Source organism: Sceloporus occidentalis, unplaced genomic scaffold (genome assembly GCF_023333645.1).
Source record: "Sceloporus occidentalis isolate IW3139 unplaced genomic scaffold, rSceOcc1.0.p SCAF_5, whole genome shotgun sequence".
NCBI lineage: Eukaryota > Metazoa > Chordata > Lepidosauria > Squamata > Phrynosomatidae > Sceloporus > Sceloporus occidentalis.
Genome location: NW_028316985.1, coordinates 116,348,041 through 116,370,037, shown reverse-complemented (window position 1 = coordinate 116,370,037; position 21,997 = coordinate 116,348,041). Strand labels below are relative to the sequence as shown.

Below are 21,997 nucleotides of genomic sequence, written 5' to 3'. Positions count from 1 at the left end.
GGGTAGATTTGAAGTACAGATGTAAGGGATGGTACAATTCAAAAGATACTGGTGGAGCAAGAAAAGATGGATAGGTTTGAAGGCATGGACAATGATCTCTTGTTGGATGTGGGCAGGAAGCCAGTGTAGAAATTTTAGGGCTGTGTGCCAGCAGCTATACTGAGTAGAATATTCTGAATATTTTGGTCTAAAAAAGTAGCATTCCAAAGTTCTGTGACAGAATGATGTGACAGTTGGATTATTTAGATGCAGAGCACTGGGAGCCAAGATGAAACTGTAGAAGACTTTAGAGAAGAATAACAAGGGCATGTACCAAAGATTTGAGGGGACAGATTGAAGAAATAAGCTATAACAACAACAACAACAACAACAACAATAATATAGTTTATTTGTATCCCACCCAATCATGGGGAATCTGGGCGGCTAACAGCAGTGGGGAAATATAATATAAAAATTACAATAAGATACAAATACAGATACAATAGCAATCAAGCAAATTTAACAAATACAATAGCAATTTAACAATACAATACAAATGTAACAAATACAACAGCAATCAACAAAGAAAATAAAAACATTACAATCCAATGAATTCATAATTAACCCCTTTCCCAGTCCCCCAACACCGGTTCAAATAAGAGCCAGGTAGAATTTGAGTTTGCTCTTCGAATCTAAACTAACTGGTACAGTGCCATCACACATATATGTAATAAATATTCACTAATATAAAATCTTTTGCTGCTGTTCTTTTTTGTTTCTGAAATTACAATGGGACAGTCTTGCATATTGAATGAAAGTAAATGTTCTTTCAGCCACCCAAGCTACTTCTGAAATGAGTTGGTACTTTGATTTCCAAGCCAGACTGACAGGGCCAAGTAAGTGCAGCAAATCAGCAAGAAAAAATGTGTTTCTAGGCAAGGCTGGCGCAGCTGCCTCAAAGCCGGTGTGGCCGAGGGAAGAGTGTGCCGGCTGCCGCAAGGCCAATGCACTTGAGGCAAGGCCGGTGTGGCCCTGTGAAGGTAAGGAGGAGGTAAATGAGGCAGGAAGGGAGGCAACAGTTGTCCCATTGGACAGCATGAGCTTGCCATCCGAGAATATTGAAACTGTGAATGGCAAGTCCACGAATCTGGAGGGATGACTGTATATGCTTGACAAACCTTGGTTAAGATTTCCTTAGCTGTTATGACTCTTGCAAATTTTGCTCTGACAGAAAAAAGAGAGAGAAGAAATTGTAATTGTATGATGTTCTTCTTGATAGTAGTGTACTATCAATATAATGCTCACTGTAGAAGTAGCCAAAATATTTATGGTATTAATTTAGACTTTCTGCCCATAGATACTTTTTCTAATAATAATAATAATAATAATAATAATAATAATAATAATAATAATAATAATGGAGCCCTGGTGGCGCAGTGGTTAAATGCCTGTACTGCAGCCATTCACTCGAAACCACAAGGTTGCGAGTTCAAGACCAGCAAAAGGGCCCAAGCTCGACTCAGGCTTGCATCCTTCCGAGGTCGCTAAAATGAGTACCCAGACTGTTGGGGGCAAATTAGCTTACTTGCTAATTAGCTTACTTGCTGTTCACCGCTATGATCTTTGGAATAGCGGTATATAAATAAAACAAATTATTATTAAATTAATTAATAATAATAATAATATAATTTATTTATTGCCTGCCTTTTCACAAGGAATCGAGGTGGGTTACAGTATTTTTTTAAAAAACACCATACAATACAATAAAAATCCCAATCATGAAACAGAACAATAAAATAAGAATTATAATATCAAATAACCTTCTAATAAATATGTTCAGCTGAACTAAGGGACAAATTGAAGCGAGAGAGTCTATATTCCTTGATGGGCAGCTGTCGTGCTTGAGGAGGGGAAGCTAATTTGGAAAGGCCTGTCGGATGAGATCCGTTTTTATGGCCTTTTTAAAGGCTGTCATAGTGGTAATATGGCGAGTAATATGCAGAGTAAAACAGAGTGCTATACAGTGATTATTCTTGCCTTTAAATGCTGGTTTTAAATTATTAATAACTATAGTGGATTGCAGGTTATGGTTTATTGTTTTATGTTGAATCGTTTTATTCTTTTTTCCTCCTTTGCAATCCTATTGATCTCAAATTGGAGATGATGCTTCTGGCCACGGTGACATATGTCTTATTGCATTCCAGGAAGACTTTTGGCCCGGAACAGACCTGCGGGAAGCGCTGCCCTCGGGCCGAAACTAGGGTTCAGGAGTGCTCAGCGACCTCACACTCCCGAACCCTAGCATGTAATGGCGGCGCCATAATGGCGGCCTCCCGTCCACACGGGATATCCTGTTATATCCTAGGTAGGACAACATTTATCCCAAAGTACTGCTTTGAATTTCTGTATGATTTTTCAAATCAGAAGGACATTAAGTAGTCTCCTATAGGATTATTTTTAGGGAAACCACAGGAGAGAATTTATTTGGTGTGTGTACTTGATTTTCATTACCCTTTAGGATGGATTTGGGATTGGTTTCTCAATGTTCTCTTGTTCGGGAAAAGGGTTTGATTGTTGCTTTTTATTTAATATCTCACTTTGGCCCACACATTCTGTGAACAGTCTGTTCCTTCCTTCCCTCATCCCCTCCAACCTCTCTCTCTCTCTCTCTCTCTCTCTCTCTCTCTCTCTCTCTGTGTGTGTGTAAATAAAGTTGGGGAGGAAACAACTAATAGTACTATTATCCAAAAAGATACTATAAAAATGGAAGTTGATTTAATAAAATTTAATGAAATTATTGAAAATGGGTGTTTATAAACAGAATCAAATGCTTCAATTTCTACTTTTGTCATGTATGTCTTTCATGGAATATAGACATGGGGTGAAGCAGATGGGCAGAAAGAGAGGCCAGAGGCTGCTCTAGCACCAATCGGCATGGGACCATGGTGATTGGATAGCCCCCTCTCAAAGCAGGTCCCGACATAGTTCCAAAAGGGCCACTGGCAGGAGTGAACTGAAGTCAGGTACAGACTGGCGGCCTGGGGCCGATTTTAGGGCTCAGGAGAGTGGAGCGTCTGCATGCTCCCAAGCTCTACTGCACTGTCCAGGTGCCATTTCGGTGAGTGCACATTCATATGCCGTGTGTGCCAATGCCATGCCTTGTGCGCCATGTCCAAACAGCGCGGTGCATGAGATACGTCACAGCGTCACTCCAGGGCGCTAATGCCGCCTCTGTTGCATTGCCGCGACATGCGGTCACTGCAGCAATGATTCGCAGTAGAAAGGGGCAGCATCTCGCTGCCCCTTTCTGCCCATCTGTATCCCCCCTTAATCCGCTGCTGAAAAGATCAGCTTTTGCTGTATCAGCATAAGTTCAGTGTGGCTTCCAGCCACTTTGGTGGCATGCATTACCTAAATGTCATGCCCCCAAAGTGGCTGGAAGTGGCATTATTTGGACAAAATGTATACAAATACATAGATGATTTAAAAACAGTACTAGAACAGTTAGTTCTAGATCCCAGAAGGATGTAGTCAATCACATACACACACACACACACACTACAACAAATAAAGTGATACGTGTAGGCTAATTTAAGTTTCCCAAGGCTTCAGCCTTTGTAAAGGAAACAAAAATATTTAAATTTCAAAAATGTCAAAGCCAAGCCTGTTAGTGTCTAGCTTTAAAACAGCAGAGTAGCAGAAATGTGCTCTTGTGTAACTGTGCTTCCCCTAAGAACTGAGACTGACTCAAAAACAGCAAACACAAGTACTTTTAGTTCAAACAAAAGTTTACTAATGGGTTTAATTTATATTTACATAGAAGCTATATCCTAATCTACCTAGTGAACAGTTCAGGTAAAAAGAAATATTTATCTCACCATCTTTCCAAAGAAATTTGAGAGAGGAAATTCTGTTTAGTAATCATTCTAATAAATACGTGTGTATATGTGTGATTAAATACATAGAGGGAGAGAGACAGACAGATAGACAGATACAAATCTAAAGTTATTGAAAATCTGGGTTCTTTTTTACATGCACACACATTTGATATATAGCTTCAGTGAGCAAAAGAAGACCTTTGCACCAGCAGCATACTTTAAAAGTAAAGCAAATTAAAAATTTATTGAAATGAAAGATAAGATGACAAAAAGCAATATATGATGATATAAAACAGCATAACAACTTAAGTAACTATAATATGACTAGCAAAGGAGGAAATAATATAAAACACTGACTGGAACATAACTACTGAAATTATAACAGCATGGATAATAAGGAAAGTTATAATTGAGCAAATAACTACAAGACGTTTGTTACGTTGTCCATCACTTCTACTGTTGAGAGCCCAGGCTTTAGATATAAAGGTTATTAAATTGCTCAGGATTACATACAGTGTACTCAACCACAATCTTCATAAAAATGTCTAATGTATGAATCAAAGTAAACAATAAAATAGCACAATTTTTAGAACTAAGCAGAAGGATTTGACAAAGTAACCCTTTCAGAAATTCTGATTAGACATCACATATCTGAATTACTGTTGGATCAGTTCTACACATCATAAACCCAGGAAAGCAAGTTGAAAACCAAAGTAACATAAAGAAAATGTATTTTTAAATATTTTATTTATACCAAAAATACATATAAAACATAAAATGAGATCTAATATCTAGACTTAGATTGTTTGCTAAATATTCTTCTATTGCATAACTAGAACATAATAATACAAGTCTTCTTCAGGTATTTCCTTCTGAATATTAACTTCTAATGCTTTCTCCTTAGTGTGTGTGTGTGTGTGTGTGTGTGTGTGTGTGTAATGTCATCTTATTAAAGTCACTCTTTAGCATGTTAAATCTTTCATAGTGGTTCTACTTGTTAACATGTATAAAATAAAAAAGTTATAATTTTGAATTTAAACTCAATAATATATTTATTGCAGTTTTTCATTCCATTGATGAGCACTATATTATCATACCTTTTCAATTCTTATTCTAATATTTAACCACTGGTAGCCATTCTTCCTCTGCTACCATTATAGGTTTGTCATTTAGCCTATTAGTAAGTTTATCCAGTTCCAACATATCTAGCAGTTTTACTTACTTTTTAAAATCTATCTGACCGCTTTGAAATGTAGTATCTCTTGATGAAATTCAACCACAAAAATGAGGAAAATTAGATGACAAAATAAATAAAAATAATCCATAGAAAGACATAAGGAGAGATAATGAATGGAAAAGAAAATCTCAAGATTTTTTCTTTGAAGCATCTAAAAATGTTTCTCTATTTTAAAATAAAATTCAAGCCTCGAATAAGTTAATCAAAGTTAGCTGTTTTCTCTCATTTTTAACAGAAATCTGTAAATCCCAAATCACAATGAAAATAGAAGAGAGAAGGAAGAGCCAAAGAGAAGAGATGAGCAAGGGGGCATGGTATAGTTTGAAGAAGGGGGTGAATAAAGAAGGAAATACTTATTCGTAAAAAGTGAAAACAAAAAACTATGCTAAGGTCAATTTACTTAATTATTCCCTTTCTGAATGCTGGAGATATCTTATCTTCAAACATCCTTTATTAGCTCATCTGCAAATAAGTGGTCGCTTCACCATTGTGGATACATCACAGGTGCAAAATTCCACCGTGGAATTCGTGAACCAAAGTTTTTCTCATACAGAGTCTTTGTCCAGTAAAAATGGCCATCCTTTAGACCTCAGGCAGCTTTTCTCTTGCTTCTGGGACTTCCAAAACATGTAAGGAATACAATCACACATGTTCTCCGACGTCTTCACTTAGGCAACTGACTGACCTCAGTGCAAACAGAAAATTGGACTAAAGAGATGTTTAGTCAGAATGAGCGGTTTTTCATAGGCTGTTGTTGTTCAAATCTGCTCCCCCATCTACACCTCTCTCTCTCTCGATGTGTTTAAAACCATAAGGAAAAACTTGAGATGAAAATTGGAGTGTGAAAGCAGCAAGCGAGAAAAGGATTAAACAACCATCCACGCTGGTCCCCTGCTAAAAACTATTGCACAGAGGGAGGAAATGTTGGGAATAGCATAGCCAAATAGTCCTCCATGTCAAAAATGTCTTGTTCAGAAAGATAGCATTTGAGAGAGAAGAATGTTAGTCTAGGCTAATGGACTATACAGAGGGAATCTTTGATAAGAGTGAGCATTAAATGATGTTGAAGTGGCAGTGTCCATAGAGGAATGTGTCATATCGTGGGGTGGGGTGAATATGTAGAGTGGCTTTGGAAGAAGATCTTTTGATCCCCACTAACCTCAGTTTGCCAGTGATGCCAGAATTACGTTTTAGTCATGTTAATTAAATTTGTTGAGCTTTTCAAGGACTAGTAATCTAAAACGTAGACGTCCCTGCTGTTTCAAAACATTAATAGTGGCCCAATGGTTTTATTAGGTATTCAAGAGTACACTTTACTCTGTACATTTTACAGATATTTGCAGAGAGAGAGGGGCAGAGAAAGCTGAGAGGCAAAAGTGGGACAGAACTGCACTTCAATCTAACTGTGTCCAGATTGCATAACAGATTGTTAAAGCAATGAAACAGTACTGCAGAAAGTATTTCTGGTTAGGGTGTAATTTGGAAAAACAAAACACACATACAACCCTCCAAATGAAAAAAAAAGTCAGTTTGCTTATTTTATGAAGTAATTCATATTCAAAGAGACCCCTCCTTCTAAAAGTAGAATACGGTCTTTGTGATTTTTTAAAATAATTTTCAAACAAGGAGAAAGTTTTGCCTGCAGGTATCCTTTAAAGCATTTGCAAACCATTCTCTTGTTCTTTAAAAGGCAGAAATGTAATATTAAATGTGTGCTTGCATGCACATAAGTTTTTAAAATAAACAGATTGTCAGCTTAACAGCATCTCCCACATTGGTAATTCATGGCAGCTTTTAAACCATTCTGCATTTTTGTGTTCCTTGTAAACATATGTGTTATCTCTACAATATATTTGTACTCTTTCACTTACTTTATTTTTTGCTATAGTACAGCATTGGAACTATAGATGTGGGATCCCACCCTCTCACATTTTTACTTATTTCCCTGTACAGAAATTTATCTAGTTATTGGTAATCCAGTCAAATCAACTTCCTTAATCAGTTTTCAAATTCCTTCACCATCTTGTAGTTTCTGGTTGAATTGAAATTGTAAAGGTTGGATGAAAAACTTAACAGTTTTACTAGTGTAGATATCAACAGTGCACACAAGAATGTGCACACATAGAGAGACAACATCTGTTGAGATGTGCAAGTATACATAGATACCATCACCATACTTAGTGATAATTTCATTGAAAACATGCCCCCTGGTATGAGTAGAATTGACAAGGGTTTCCACAACCTTATCAATTTTACTAGAGACCAGAGAGGAGATTTTATAAAAGACTTTTAAATATTTTTAAAAGAATTTATTTAATACTCCCAATTTCACTAAAGCCTAAAAATGGGTAGTAAAGAAAATTGAGTGAGGCAATGCCAAAATTAGGGTTAGGCATTTTCAAACTGTCAGTAACCATGTTTTGATGGCAGTAAATCCACCTCCAGCTATTGGGAAATAAGGACTAGTGTCTGTGCCCAGCAAATAGTGGAGTTTCTTTTTCCACACTAATTGAAGGGGATGTAGGGAAAATTAGAGCAGGAAAAATAAACATTATTTATAAAAAGTTTTTATGCACATTAAATTAAGTAGGTGAAGATAATTAATTGTAACTGTTACATGGATTTGTAATTGGTTGACTTACCAAACCCAAAGGGTGCTCACAATGGCACCTTTTCATCCTGGAGAGAAATGACCAGTGGGGTCCCACAAGGGTCTGTCCTGGGGCAAGTGCTATTCAACATTTTTATCAATGACTTGGATGACAGAATTGGGAGCATACTTATCAAATTTGCAGATGACACCAAATTAGGAGGAATAGCTAATACCCCAGAGGACAGGATCAAAATTCAAAATGACCTGAATAGACAAGAAAGCTGGGCCAAAGCTAACAAAATGAAATTCAACACAGAGAAATGTAAGATACTGCACTTAGGGTGGAAAAATGAAATGCACAGATATAGGATGGGTGACACCTGACTGAACGAGACTACATGTGAAAGTGATCTAGGAGTCCAAGTAGACTTCAAGTTGAACATGAGTCAGCAGTGTGATGCAGCAGCTAATCAGGCAAATGCGATTTTGGGCTGCATCAATAAATGTATAGTATCAAGGGAAGTAATAGCACCACTGTATTCTGTTTGGTCAGGCCCCACCTGGAATACTGTGTCCAGTTCTGGGCACCACAATTCAAAAACATTGAGAAACGAGCGTGTCCAAAGGAGGGCAACTAAAATGGTGAAGGTTCTGGAAACCATGCTCTGTGAGGAACAACTTAGGGAACTGGGAATGTTTTGCCTGGAGAAGAGAAGGTTAAGAGGTGAAATGATAGCCCTGTGTAAATATTTGAAGGGATGTCATATTGAGGAGGGCGCAAGCTTGTTTTCTGCTGCTCCAGAGAACAGGGCCTGGAACAATGGATGCAAGCTCCAGAAAAAGAGATTCCACCTCAACATTAGGGGGAACATACTAACAGTAAGGGCTGTTCGACAGTGAAACAAACTCCGTCAGAGTGTAGTGGAGTCTCCTTCCTTAGAGGTCTTTAAACAGGCTGGGTGGCCTTCTGTCGGGGATGCTTTGATTGAGAGTTCCTGCATGGCAGAGGGTTGGACTGGATGGCCCTTGTGGTCTCTTCCAACTCTATGATTCTATGATTCTTTGAAATGATAATTAAAACACTTGGAAATGTATGTGTGATTTCAGCATGTCTTTGCTTGATTATGAGTATTCTTTGTTTCCTACATTATCCTTTCTAGCATTGGAATAGGTTGGTCCTCTAGATTTTTTAGCGAAATACAGAAATCTTTTATCTAGGTCTTACTGCAATATGCATTAACAACAAGAACAACAACAACTATAACCAGTTCTCAAGAAGATTTTCAAATGTTTTTTCGAATGAGCATTTTTGAATGCTCATAGTGAACAGAGAAAGTTTAAACTTCAGCTGAATTGTAAATTCCTGGCATTTAATTTTCCAGTGAAATAGGGCATGGCTGTATGAGCCAACGTATCTCCCCTGTCCTCCAGCATGTAGTCCAGATAACACAGGGCCCAATTCATGGTTCTGATGTGAACTGTCTATATCATATCCAACTAGTTCAACATCAAACCTGAACCATATACCCTCCCTGAACCAATTTTAAAAATTCACTTTCTGCTCTGGTTCTTCCAAAGTCCTCTGGTGGCTGCTTACAATGCATCTCACTGTGCTGCCCACTGCCACCACTGCAGTGAATCACTCCCTCTGTCATGTGATCGACACTAGGCACCTCGTTTTCAGCCTCGGAGAGAGTGATCTGCGGTAGTGGGTGGCACAGCAGGACACACGTGTGAAAAGCTGCCCACTTTCACTCTGGTAATCTGGAGGGAGGAGGTCAGGACAGCTTTGGGGCCAGAATACTCCAAGCTGCTCCCAGAATAATCTGGTCCATGCAGGCACCACCTAGTAAAGTGAAAGTTTGGAGCAGAATTTAGAGCGCAACTATTTTCCGCCAAGATAAAACTATTTTATATATAATGGGAGATAGTATAAAACTAATGGGGAGCATAAAATACTCCTTTTTTATATGTTTGATGTATTGAAAAGGTTTTTCTTTAAATAATAACTTATAGTATTTGATCAATAGACTCAATAAGACTTACTCGTATTTAAGCAAAGGGTTTTGGCATGAGTATCTAAAGACCTTTTTGTTTCTAGAAATAATCAGTGTTAAGTATCAGTAAATTCACAAAAGAAATGTGTCCTCCTGAGGAATAAGCACATCTTAAATGGAAGGAAAAATATCCAGTTTCCCTTAGGAGATGATCATAGGTGCTACCATTCTCATAGTATTTGAACAGCAGACTCAATAAGACTTACCTATTTTTACCCAACTTACCCAATTGTTGGGGAATGCCCAACCATGAAAAGTTGTACAATAATCATGAATGGAGGTCAGATGCACTACAGATCAATCACAGTGTCATATGATAAGATTTGGCCATGGACACATCTATTCTGGACTTTTTAGCCTCATCTGACAATCACCTTATATTCATGGTCTTGTTGCATACAGTATTATATTATTTATCCAGATGATCATGAAGTAAAAGCAGTGAATGATAAATTCATATGAGATGGAGAGATAAAAGGTTTCTTCCACAAGCTTTACTTTACCTTTGCTCCTTGATTTCTGTCCTTCCTCTGTTATCTCCTTTGCATGTCTTTTAACCTTGCATCTGCATATTTCCTGTCATGATAGTTTACTCTCATTTCTAATTCCTTGCCGCTATCTGGTACTCATCAGGACAAAAATGAAAGCGAGCAATGTAAAGGATGTCACCCTTCAAGTTGAATTGGTAGGAGCCAGTGTTGAACAAGAACACAGCTGAATTGCTCTAGGTATGCACACTGTTCTGTACACATTCCAGGGGACAGTGTTAAATACAGTGGTGTCTGTGAGGTGATAAGCACATGCATGTACATCTTTTGACATTCCATCATGCATATGATCTTACTACATTTAAAAGTATTTGTGTCTGAGGTGCTGCTAAAGTTCTATCTATGTCATTTTACTTGTGAGGGATACAGTGTATTTTCATGCATGCATCATGTTGTCATTTATGGTGCAGTCACTGAGTGATAAAAGGACTAGAGCATGGAAAAATTATTTTTTAAGTCTACTATTTCCTAAATATTCCAGTTGCCATTGCAAATGTTCCTGCTGGCTGAATAATAATAATAATAATAATAATAATAATAATAATAATATTTATTTATATCCCGCCTCTCTACAAAATGCAATCGAGGTGGCTTACAAGATTAAAAATATACAATCCGAGCCCTCAACCCACCCTCCTTTAAAATACAATTAAACAATGTAGAATTTAAAACATACTTTAAAAATATAATAACTGTGGTGAAGTCAGAGGTCAGCAATTAGATATAGCCGGAGAACTATTCAGGAAAGGCCTGCCGGAAGAGATCCGTCCTTATAGCTTTTTAAAGGCTGTTTAGAGTGGTAATATGATGGATCTCGTCCGGCAGACCATTCCACAATCTGGGAGCTACAGCTGAGAAGGTCCTCTGGGAGGTTGTAGACAGCCTTGTTTTACAAGGCTGTAAAAGATTTTTCCCTGAGGATCTAAGTGTGTGGGGAGGATTATATGGAAGGAGGCGGTCCCGAAGATAGGTTGGACCCAAGCTATTTAGGGCTTTAAAGGTAATAACCAGCACCTTGTACTGGACCCGGAAATTGATGGGCAGCCAGTGGAGTGATCTTAAGATCGGTGTTATATGGTCTCTTCTGGATGTACAGAGTCTGGCTGCCATGTTCTGAACTAATTGAAGTTTCCGGACCAAGCACGAGGGTAGCCCCATGTAGAGTGCATTGCAGAAATCAAGGCATGAGGGCCCAAAAAGTCCCCATTCTTCTTTAGAGAGGTTAGAATGGCTTTCTCCTTGCTGTCCTTCTATTACCAGGTGATTTGGGAGGGGGGGGGATCTATCAGACTGTGTTGTTCTATTGTTTTTATTCTTGTACTTTAGTGTATGTGTTTTGAATTAAGGTGGGAAAAGTGGGTGGCACACGTCCAATGTATTTTTGTGGGCCCCAAAGATCAATTTTATTTTGCCTTTTCCCCCCCAAAATGTTTAAAGGGGGCATGGAAGTAATTTCCACCATGTTTGGAGTCCTCTGTGGGTCCCCCAGAGATCAAAATTATTCTGCTCATCTCTTCTTGTAAAAGAAAGAGAGGCCTAAAATGGCGAAGAAGGCCCCAAAAGATGGTGGGAATACTTTCATGCCTATCAGAGGCCTTTTGCAAGCATTATTTATTTATTTATTTATTTATTTATTTATTTATTTACAGTGCAGTGCAATGAGGCGGTGTGATCCTTCAAGGTTTCCTGATGGGACTACTGCAGCCCCCTAGCCTTCCATAGCTGGACACCCCTGTGTAAAATAGTTTCAATTCTACAGTTGGCTTAATTATAGTTGAACTATTATTTTTGTATGATTTTAATTTTGTGTTTTTATTTTACAATTTATTCTTGACATTCAGGGAAGTTAAGGGCACAAGACCCCCTCATGGAAGTCAAAATTCTCGAATAAAGCTGGGGGAGTGAGAGCAGTGCATACATGCATGCCCCCATCTCCCTTATGAAGCTTCAAACAGCTCTAGCAAGCTCTCTGAGGCACTGGAAGGGCAGGGGAGTGCACATTTATTTTCCCCAAACCCCTTCCCAAGTCAAGAGTGTCAAGGTAGCTCCCTGTCCTGGAAAAGGGTGGGGGATTGTTCTCCCCAAACCGCTTCCCAAGACAGAGAGCTGCTTGGGGAAAGAGGCAGCTCTCTGTCCCGGAAAGGGGTGGGATTGGCACATGCACCCTTTCCAGATTCTCCCTCCAGGGCTCCCCCCCAGGGGATTAGCCCAGGAGGGATGATGAGGAGGAGTGTGTACACAGTGCCCTTGATCTCATGAATAATTAAATCCACCAGTATCAAAGCTGCAAATGTTGAGGGATGATTGTACTTGGTTTTCTTGCTATGAGCCATCTTGAGTCCCAGTTCTGGATATAGAAAATGATGATAACAATGGGGATGAAAATGATGAGGATAGTCATGGTGATAATGATTGCAACAACAGCAATGCATTGATAAATTCATGTTGGGTGACACAAAGGTGGCTCTATCATGAAGAAAGGAGAATCTTCAAGGGGAAGATCTTGAAATACAGTCCGCCCTTGCCATACGTGGGGGATCAGTTCTGGACTCATCAGGGTAAGGCAAATTTCGCGTATGCTGGAGTCTCATTTATTTGGATGGTGGTGCACTTGCTGTCTGCGTAAGCTTGAAGCCGCATAAAGCGAGGGCACATATGCTGAGGGCGGGCTGTAGTTACTCTTTTTAAAAATAAATAATATCTATTCTTCCAATGGTGTAGGACAGTATCATGGGCCTCTTATTGCTAAAATAATATTTAAATAACATGCTACATGATTTCCATTTTAATTTTCCATTATTAATGAAGTGCTTTTATCTCAACATCCCAAACAGCAAACATCTTATCATTACAGCCAACTGGCTCACTCTTTCACATATTACCATCGCCACCAGCCTCTTGGGTTGGAGATTACTGTGAGTATTGGATGTAGAAGTAGATGCTGCAGTACCACTATAACTTTCAAGGACTGTTCCCACTGTTGTTATAATACAGTTGCCATCATAGTACCATGTAGTAACACTGGCTGACACAGCTATATAGTCGGTCTTTCATATCTGCGGGGGTTCCATCCCCATTCTCATCAATGGTTGCACTTTGTGTGTGCGACTGGGTCGGCACAGTGCGTACACACACTTGCATTGGTAAAAACAGTTCAGAGCCATCTGCAGATGCTCCAATCCATGGACGGAAAGCCCATGGAAAGGAAGAGCCAACTATATGTCAGTTTAATACTTTTAAACTCATATGACTGGTTTTCTGGACCAAGCAGAATATGACAGCACCACTTCTAAAGCTTTCTTTATAAGAGTTATGCTTGGAAGCTCGAGGAATTTCCTTTCAGATATAAGGTGCTTTGGATCCCATTTGGGGGAAAAAGTGGGATACAAGAACAATAAATAAATAAATAAATAAATACTGTTGCTTGATATCCTCATAATAATAATATTTATTTATATCCCACTTCTCTGTTACAAAAACAACCAGAACAGCTTACAATTTAAGATTCCAACAATACACTATGTAATAGCCCAATCTTCCCTCCCCTCCTTAAAATGACAATTAAACATATGACAATTAAAATAATCTGTTAAACAAATCATAGAATAAAATTATACATAAAATTTTCAGCTTATCAGACTGGTGAAGGGGCTGCAGGAGACACAAACATGGGTGAACTCAATTTATGACTGGGTTTGTCTATTCAGGAAAGGCCTGCCAAAAGAGATCTGTCTTGACAGCCTTTTTAAAGCTATCTAAGGTGTGGTACACACTGCCAGGAAGTGGCATCCTGGCGGTGATAGTAGGGCTCGGGAGTGCACACCAACCACACATTCCCGATCCCTATGATATGTAGGCGGCACCATTATTGAGCGGCACTGCCCACACAGGGGTGTGTAGATGACGTCTGGGCATCTGAGCCCACACATCTCTTAGAGGGTGTGGCGTCATAGGGCTACGTCACAAAAAGGAACCACTCTGGGCAACTCCTTTTTTGCTGCACAGCTTTGCTGTGCCGTTTGGTTGCTGTGGCAATGCTGCACAGCACAAAGGGGTGGCATTTCAGGGCCAGTGTGTACCAGGCCTAAGTTGGTAATATGACGGATCTGCTTCAGCAGGCCATTACACAACCTGCTAGTGGCAGAAGAGAAGGGAGGTAGCAGTCAGTCTGCAGTGTAGTGATTTCAGGATAGGTGTTATATGGTCACTCCTGGATTTTTTGGTGACCAACCTGGCAGCCATATTCTGTACTAACTGAAGTTTCTGGGTAACCTCATGTAGAGCGCATTGCAGAAGTTGAGTCATGAAGTTACCAGTGTACCACAGTTTCCAGGTCCCCCGGTTCCAGGAAAGGGCACAGCTGGTGTATCAGCCAAAGCTGATAGCAAGCACTCCTGACTGTCACATTTACCCGATTTGTCATTTGGAGCGACGTATCTAGGAGCACCCCCAGACTGCGAACACAGTTCTTTGAGGGGAGTGTAACCCCATCTAGGACTGGTTGCTGTGTCCCAATACCTGGATTAGGGGCCCCTACTATGAGTACCTCTTGTCTGGCAGTCTCAACTCCATATCCTGTCCTAAACCTGGTTTGAAATGGATCTAGATAATCGATTTTATCCAAGATCACTTGGAGTTGAAGAGCAACAGCCCTCTCGATCACCCTGCCGGTGGGACACTGGCCTATAGTTGTTCATGTCCAGGGGGTCCAGGAAAGGTTTTTCAGAAGTGGCCTAACAACCATAGAGTTATGGTGCCCCCTTCCAGCATCCCCACTTTTAAGATAGGCTATTTGCCTTGGCAAAGATGGAAGAGCATATTCTCTCCCCCATTCTTTCTTTCCCATCTTATTTTATCACAATAAGAAGTTGACAAATACATTTCAGGGAGGGCATTATATTCGAGAGATTGTCTGTAATTCTGAGATGACCAGTGGTGCAGCGATCTGTGGAACTGCAAGAAACTGTCCTATCTGGATGCTTCATGCTCTGTCTGGTATTTCCTTGGAGTCAAGAGGCAAAAGAGGAGGCAATGGCCACTAAGCTTTATTTTGATGCAGTGGTATAGGAATAAATAATAAGCACACCCCCGTTTCTCTTTATTCCCCCTTTACTCCATCTAATCAACCTAATTAAAACTAAGATGTGAATTAAGGATCAGTTACTTCCTTTGTACTACAAGGTGCAAGCTGTCAGTTTTTTCTCTTGTAAAAGCTCTAGAGACATTGTACAATTTTTGCTTGTCAGTAGGTTTGAGCTAAAGTGGAAAGAGGCAATTCAGTTTCATTCCTCTTGAAAATTTTGGTTTTTTTAATTATTTTTCAAGAGGGATGTGGGAACAGTCAAGGAATGTAATAGAGGAAAAAGTTTTCACATTACAACCACATCCTCTCTCTGTGATAACGAGTTGGATTGGACCATGCTTCCAATCATTATTCTTAACTGGGTTCTTGATAGTGTCAGTTCGCCAAATCTGACTGATCAATCCTAAATCCAGAAGCCAAATTCTGTGTGACACATGCAAGACTACTGTATGACAGATCTGGGCAATTGTATCTTTTAAGCAGGCTTTTTTTGTGATTAGTTGTGTGCTGTTGCTATTGTTTTAATGCTGTGTTTTGTCCTATCTCTTCTCGTTAATCATTTGCATTGCATTTAGCTGAGGCTAATATAATTAAATTTTAAGAACATTTTTTGAAATTCATTTTAAGACTGCTTTAGCCATCTGACAATATGAATTTAAACATGTTGCCAGCTTTTCTCCTTTTATTGTTTGTTTTGCTTAACATCTATGCTAATAAAAACTTTCAGAGAATTGGACAGCACTGTTTGTTTGATCCCAATAAAGGATTTGGGGTTTGTTTGTTTTTGTGGACAAATAAATTGTGGTTGCTTTCTCAGTTTTTAAAATAAAATAGCACTAGAGAACAGTGAATGAAATAGCACAGAGTGCATTATTAACTATGTAAGAAAGGAGCAAGGGAACAATTTGGCAGTCTGTGTACGGAGATAACACTAAAGCCAAAGCTCCTGAATGTCATTCTCATAATGCCAAACAGTAGCTTAATACTATGGGTGACCCTCAGTGATTCATTGACTTTTCCATTTTCATCTTCTCCTCATCCCTTGCATAGCTGTGAGGTGATAAATTTTCTCTTTCTCTATAAACCCTGGATCTAAACTGTGGTCAATCTTAATCATGGTTAGCTGAAATAATTTAGTTTCATAAATAATAATAATAATTTATTTCCCATCTCCCCACAGATTGAGACAAGAAGTAACAACAATTAACAGACAAACAACATCAAGCTGTTGGGTCTACACTTCAATTTATTAGGGAGGGTGAACCTTTTCTGGAAAGAGTGGAATAGACTTTTCTGGAAAAGCAGGAAATGGTGCATGTCTCTGGGGGAGAATGACAGTGCTGAAACTTAGGTGGAAGATGTGCCAGTCACTCTGGGACTGTGACAACATGGGCTCTCTCCTGATGTGGGCTGCTGCCATGGTCCTAAACCGGGCCACCAGCAGTAGTGGATTATATCCACTACTTTTTGGCCTGGTTCTTTTTCATTGGCACAGCATTGGTGCAGCTTCAGGTCATGTTTGGGGTGTGCATCGTTTAAATGCCATGCCCCCAACCTGAAGCCACATCATTTTGCCCATCTGTTTTGGGCCTAAGATTCTGTGAAAATAGTTCACGTCTGTGCAAATTTCAGTGTGTGAAGAAAATACATACTCTTGCAATCTGATGCAAAACTAGGAGGGGAATAAAATACAGTTAGGAATTGGAAAAACTGAACAAAATAGAGACTCTCCCATTATTAATTGAAACAAACCATGTTAACCAGTTTGTGTTTGGGCAAGAGAGCAGAGTGGCTAATTTAAAATAGAAGTAAAATAGAAGTGGCTAAGTTAGAGGGCAAGAAGAAGTGCATGGGACTGAAACATACTGAATGAATAGATAACACTGCATAATGCTAAACCATGGATTATGTTCACATTATATTATATTACATTTGAACCACCCTACTGCTATCTTTTTGAAAACACAGTTTTCTGTACAGAAAGATTTTGCTTGTGAATACTTGGTATAGATCTAGTTGTCTGTCACTTTTTCTTTCTGTTTTTCCCATCTCAAGATTGATAGCTGTATAACTGTCTCTCCCCTGTCCCAAATTCCTCAGGATTGTTAATGTTGGCAAGACGCCTTGTGTATTTAATCACAAAATTGCATAAGTGATGCATATAAGAAATAATGTGCATACTTGAGCAGGCACATACTCTACCTTCACTTAATTTTCCCCAGGATTTGATAATTTGTGGTGTGACATATTCAGGAAGGTTCTTTTAAAGTGTAGTTTTCCAGTAATGTAAAGCAAAGGTGGGAAAACTGCAGGGGTGGTTGGGTTGCATTGTTTTCCCAGTTCACCCAGGGTTGCACTGCTGAAATTTGGTGTCCAGTGCCTAGGTTCCCACTGTCGCCGCAATTGCCATAATGATAGAATCACAACTGAAGAAGTTCTCTCTGGTGGAAGAGGGTTTCAGAGTACTATTGTGCACAATAGAATCCATCATGCCATTCTGCAGTGTAAAATGTCTCCTTTCCTTCCAAAAGTGAATTCCAAAAACCTGGGTTGGGAGTTTGAACTCTGTCCACCATTGGTTAGCAGTTCTGATGCTAGTAGTAGCAAATACAGGGCAGTGGAGGTTGGGGAGTCATGTTCAATACACAGTCTGTGTTTTCTCTGTTCTGATGTAAAGAAAATGAGTGGCTTCCCTCTTCACCTTACTTCTTGCTCTTCCAAGTTGGAAGGATGTATTGATCTAAGGATGTGACACTGGCTGAGCTGCTGCCTTTGGTGTTTGATATTAATGGAAGGAGAGAAGGAAAAGAAAAGGGACAGGAACTCTCTCTAGGTGGAAATTTGTGTGATTTCAAGCTCATATATCTCTTTCATATGGTATGAAATTAAATGCATATATCATCCATGGTAGAGCTAAGCAGCTTTTCTTGAATGGGTAACTGCTTGGGAACTTTATGTACAGATTCGTCTTGAATTCCATGTTGCAAGAAAGGCAGGATATAAATGTAATAGATAATAGAAAAATAAATGTATGTACATTTGTGTAAGATCTTCATACAGCAAGGGAGCAGAGAAAGAAAGGAAAAATGTATAACTAGTACATTGGAATATGCACTCCAAATGATTTTCTGAATTCAGTTCCCCTACAATCTTTTATGCAGTAAATGACTTTCCCAATCCATTGCCCTTTTAATGATACACAATGGATGACCACACATGGACCTTACAAATATATCTCAATTATTTTTTCTTATGTCATATTTGCTTTAATTTTGGTTTTATTCTGCTTTTATTGCAGTTTTATATGGAGATTTTGTGAAGGCTAAGATAGGGCTTTACCTCCATCTTGAAAAGGGGGGAAATACTTGTTACATCTCAAAGCAACCCTTAGAACAGTGATGGCGAACCTATGGCATGCGTGCCAGGGGTGGCACTCAGAGCCCTCTCTGTGGGAACATGTGCTGTCACCCCAGCATAGAGTTTGCCAGAGTTCGTTATTAGAAAGCCAGAGGGACATGGCACTTTGCAATAAATAGGTGGGTTTTGGGTTGCAGTTTGGGCACTCGGCCTCTAAAAGGTTCACCATCACTGCCTTAGAACCTATTAGATTCCTTATGGCTCTTGCTCATATATCTATTTGTAATATATAACTTTGTGTTTCTAAGTGTGGAAGGGGAAAGCAAAAGAATATGCTTGGGTGCTTTTTAGCCTCTTTATTGGATCATTGAATATTATGAAAACTGGGACTCCCTTCCTTCTATGAATTTTATTTTCATATATTTTCATTGTTCTACTTGTACAGTGAGGTAAATTGGAATTATTTTGTACTATTTTATGAAGCTACTTATTATTTTTTACAGGATGACTATGGTAGAATAAGTGTTTGGTATATTTCCTTTTTTAAAAATCTAATTGTTAAGTGGTATTATGAATTGTGTCTATAAAAACAGTCATACAGTAGTTTTTTTATGGCGTTCCATACCCATCTCTCTTACACCTTGCTTACGTTTTCTAGTTCTCTGTGCAGGAGCCTATACAAAAACATTTGCTCTTTGCTATTGAGCTCTGCACAGACAGTTGAAATTCTTTGTATTTATAGAATGAATTTATAGTTGCTTGATATGTGCAAATAATGAGAACATTTTAGCATTTGGGTAAAAAGATTTATACATATATTTATAGAAAGCCAATGCATATTTCCCTATCTTCATCTTCACCACTTTGAAAGAGTTATGATGATAATGTTGGTGGATGTTAATGAAGATTGATGATGGTTGATAATAATTTCATTTATATTCCACCATTCCTCAGGTGGAACTTAAAAGATGGCTGAACAGAAATGGGACAAGGCTTTAAAATATTTGTACAGTATTTTTATTTCCAACATCTTTCCTGAACAAAATTCTTACATGAACAACAATGTATATAGTGCAGAGGAGGGAAATGGGAAGAAGTGGGACATTTTAAAAGCTGCTGAGAAAATGGAATGGAAGGGAATTAATTAGGGCCACAGTTGGAGATATGCTAAACTCAGTTACTTGCCCTGACTAAGGTACCCCCATTGAATTATTGAGATTTATATTAGTGTTGATTTACCATTTAGAAATTGTTTGTCTAATCTAGTTGGGACCAGCAGTTGCATTAGACCAGTGTCTCCAAAAGATTTGGCAATTATGTTGGTGTAAGTAAAAATGGCAAAGATATTTTTATCCAAAATGGAGCATGTGAGATCAAGAAAAACTGGAATTCTGCAGGTGCATCCACACTGCAGTTTGACACCACTTTAACTGCCATGGCTCAATACTATGGGATTCTGTACTTTTGATAAGATATTTAACCTTTTCTGTCAGAGACCTCTGGTGCTACAAATCCCAGGCATTGCATTGAGCCATGGCAGTTAAAGTGGTGTCAAACTGCATTATTTCTGCAGTGTGTATACAACCATACTTTGATGTGTAGAAGAACATTTGGCTCTTAGGCAAAGCTTGGGAAAGTTACATTTTTGGAATACATTCCAAAAATTTGGTCTACGTATTCTGACATCATATCCCCCCCAACCTAAAAAAAATCATCTTTCCAAGTTATGTTCATAGACCACTTTATGCATTGGTAATTCTATATTGGACTTTACATTTTACTTTCTAGTGTTCCATAAATAAACTTACAACAAATGCATTCTCTAAAACTGCAAAAACTAAACACATAAAATAAAAGATGCAAGCTATTCTCACAAATATTCTTATCCTCTACACGTCAAGATAGCTTATCAAAAGAAATGACCAGCTGTTCATTTCTTCAAAGAATTACAGAGGCTTCACTTGAATTTCCTTTAGAAACTGTTTTTGCAGTGTTTATAAATGGTAAAAAAAAAAAAAAAGCTACTCGTGGCTATGCTCCAAAAATACCTGTTTGTTATTTGCTGACAAAAATGCATTGCTGTTTGTTGAAGAAAATGCATTGCAGGACCTGTCTCAGCATATTTGTAAACAGAATTCAAAGAGGAAAATACACACATATACACTTCTTCTTTCTTTTCTTTTCTTATGCCAGATAGTACAACTGAAGTCTTCACAAACATCTATGTGACCAGTTTTGGGCCTGTTTCAGATACAGATATGGTGAGTCCCCAGAGTGAAATAATTTTTGAATAATGTTAATCAGAGCACAGTGGCCAAGACCTTGTTGCGAAGTGATGTAATATAACATATAACTCTGAAAGAGTACATGGGAATTGGTCGCAGGGTGGGAGATGGCCTGTACATTTTACCAGGAGCTCCACAGTCTGTAGTGGAATCTTTTGTGGTCTCAGAGTCCTCCTTGTCTGAGCCAGTAAAAAGTCTAGCTGCTTGTGAAACAGCCTGGTTAAAAAAACATTAGACCCACACTGTTTTTTTGGCCACTATATCCTTTTACTTCATACATATTTACAGCTGTTTTGTTATGATCTCTCTTTTTATCTTAGACCCTCCAGATGCCGTTAAAGAGCTTCTGCCATCATGCTTTAACTTTGGCCAAGCTGGCTAGAATTGCTTGAAACTGGAGTTAAGAAACATTTGCAGGGATACAGGCTTCCCATCTCTGCTTTAGACCCAATAGTCAAACGTATACATAACCCATACAATTTAGTAACACTAAAGGCACAATAAAGGTGTTGGTCCATTTGGCACAACTGTATTCACTGGTAGAAGATGGATGGTCATTGATGTAAAAAACCAACATCTGAACAAAGACCAGACACATTTTGACATACTGACTTCAACAGTGGCCAACATTAAAGTCTGTTATATCAAGATATTATCTAATTCTTTCCACCAATCGCAGCATGAAGTATTAATTTAAAAAAATAGTTTCATAATCATACTGGCACGCTCACAACTACTAAAACAACTTAACTCCAGCCCTCACCAAACACAGTGGTGTAGAATTGCTTACGTAATAGGAATAAAAATGTCTCTTGCCTTCACCAATCATAGCCTGAGACTGAAGCTAAAGGTTTTTTTGTCCACTGAGACCTGGAACAGATATTTCTTACCCTGACTGCAAATATTTTTCACATCCCTACAGAAACTGCACCCCTAATTCCATTAGTCAAGGTACTCATACATTGAAGCACATATGCTCC

The 21,997-nt window shown here is 38.7% G+C and overlaps 1 protein-coding gene across 5 annotated transcripts in view; it reads left to right on the top strand.

Annotated features, from left to right (window-relative positions):
- GABRA2 (gamma-aminobutyric acid type A receptor subunit alpha2) overlaps positions 1–21,997 on the top strand; it is a 91,740-nt gene that overhangs the window by 27,612 nt on the left and 42,131 nt on the right. For all 5 annotated transcript variants that reach the window (XM_089525189.1, XM_089525191.1, XM_089525192.1 and 2 more), the window contains one exon: positions 20,926–20,993. In XM_089525189.1, the coding sequence (XP_089381315.1) occupies positions 20,926–20,993 (68 nt within the window). The remainder of the gene's footprint in view (positions 1–20,925; positions 20,994–21,997) is intronic.